Consider the following 1,783-nt stretch of genomic DNA (forward strand, 5'->3'; position numbering starts at 1 on the left):
TGGCTCAAAAGTAAGATCATGTCTCCATAACTGATCTTATTTACTTATGGGTCTACTATTTGTGTTCATCCAAGCATCATTTCTCATCAGTTTCAGGAAATGTTCTGTATTTATATGAAAATAATTTCACTGACCGAACAGCAGAACAGTTTTCACACAGCCACTTTTCCTTATACAGGTTGAGCATCCCAAATCTGAAGATCAGAGATGCTCCAAAATCTAAAACTTTTTGAACAGCAACATGACACTCAAAGGAAATGTTCTTTCAGGTTTTCGATATTTGTATAAGTATAATGTAAATATTCCAAAATCTGAAAAAAATCCGAAATCCAAAACATTTCTGGTCCCGATCATTTTGGTTAAGGGACACTCAATCTGTACTGACTGACGTCCATACTGGCTCTCTCTGGTGAGCACTGACCCATGTTTGTAGTTAGCACCCAGGATACACCTTCTGACTACTGAAAAAGCCAAAATTAGTGTTCTTGTTTTGGAAATGGAATTTATAATCTTGGCTTCATCTAATCCATTCTCTCAATCCTGATGTGATGGAAAGAACATTAAAATATATGAAAATTAGCTAGAAAGATATGCATTATTCTATTCAGGAGTAGAATAGTAGGTGTTAGAAAAGTCTGATTAAATTGTTTCATGTAATGAGGAATTTTTTAAAAAATCTTACATAACATGAAATCCATAGGTTGGGAGTGGTGCCTACAGTTCTAGGTCACATGTCCTCCTTAAACCAAGTACTAATAGCCACATGCATGGCTTGCCTCAGGAAGTGATTGCTCCTAAAGCTTGCTGTAGGGCCATCCTGCCCTCACTCAGAACTGGGGGTGTGAGCGCAGGGTCGGGGGGCAGGCACTGGGAAGAAGAGGGGAGTGGGTGTTCAATAGGCCCCAACAGGCTTCTCATGCGCTCTGAACTCGGAGAGGGGGGTCGCATCTGGGGAGGGCACTGGGCCTAGGAGTGGAAGTTGAGGTTCTGTTTTGTTCAAACAAGACTGGGAAACAAATATAACAACTGGTCACAACTGTGTCTTCTGGGTGGTCAGAATATAAGTTTAGGTTTGTTATCTTTTGTGGGTTTTGGGTTTTTTTTTTCAATAGTCCTAAAAAAATTGTTTTAACACACTACTTTAAAAAGGGAGGACATTAGAATAGAAGTGAGAGACAGACCAGTGCTCCACAATAACTCTTCTATCTATGACATCTGTAGGTAGGTATCCTCTACTCTGTGCTCCATTTTATTTACAGAATGTGAATCATGTCACCAGTCCTTCCTGTTGCCTAGGTTTTTTACAAGGATGAAAATAAAAGGTGAAAGGCTTTTTAAATTATAAAATACTTAACAAGCACAAGTATTCCATTTACATTCATAATTTTAGAAACTTTTTGCTGGAAGGAATGTGTTTCACACAATTTCCCAAAATGGTAGAACTAAAGTAAACTTGGATTTTTTTCAACTCCCCATAGTTATTTTTGCTCTGAATCACACAGCCATTTACTCCCCCCTTTATTGATTTGAGATGCATCCTTGGTAGAGCCAGATTACACTTAACTAATTATGTCACATGTTTGACATGTGACAGCTATACCTAGAAACTCAGAATAATAATCTTATAGTCACATGAATCTTCTACTTTTTGTCTCCTTTTTAGGTGAATGGTGATATTCCCCCTCGGCTAAAAAAGAGTGCTCATGAAATCATCCTCGACTTCATCAGATCAAGACCTCCTTTAAATCCAGTAAGTAATTTGACATGTTACTCTTTTTTTTTT

General features: G+C 37.9%; 1 protein-coding gene across 2 annotated transcripts in view; it reads left to right on the forward strand.

Annotated features, from left to right (window-relative positions):
• The window catches only part of SPIRE1 (spire-type actin nucleation factor 1), a 142,200-nt gene that overhangs the window by 73,379 nt on the left and 67,038 nt on the right, over positions 1–1,783 (forward strand). For both annotated transcript variants that reach the window (XM_012649996.1, XM_012649997.1), the window contains exon 5: positions 1,664–1,750. In XM_012649996.1, the coding sequence (XP_012505450.1) occupies positions 1,664–1,750 (87 nt within the window). The remainder of the gene's footprint in view (positions 1–1,663; positions 1,751–1,783) is intronic.

Source organism: Propithecus coquereli, unplaced genomic scaffold (assembly GCF_000956105.1).
Source record: "Propithecus coquereli isolate 6110/MARCELLA unplaced genomic scaffold, Pcoq_1.0 Scaffold308, whole genome shotgun sequence".
Taxonomy (NCBI): Eukaryota; Metazoa; Chordata; class Mammalia; order Primates; family Indriidae; genus Propithecus; species Propithecus coquereli.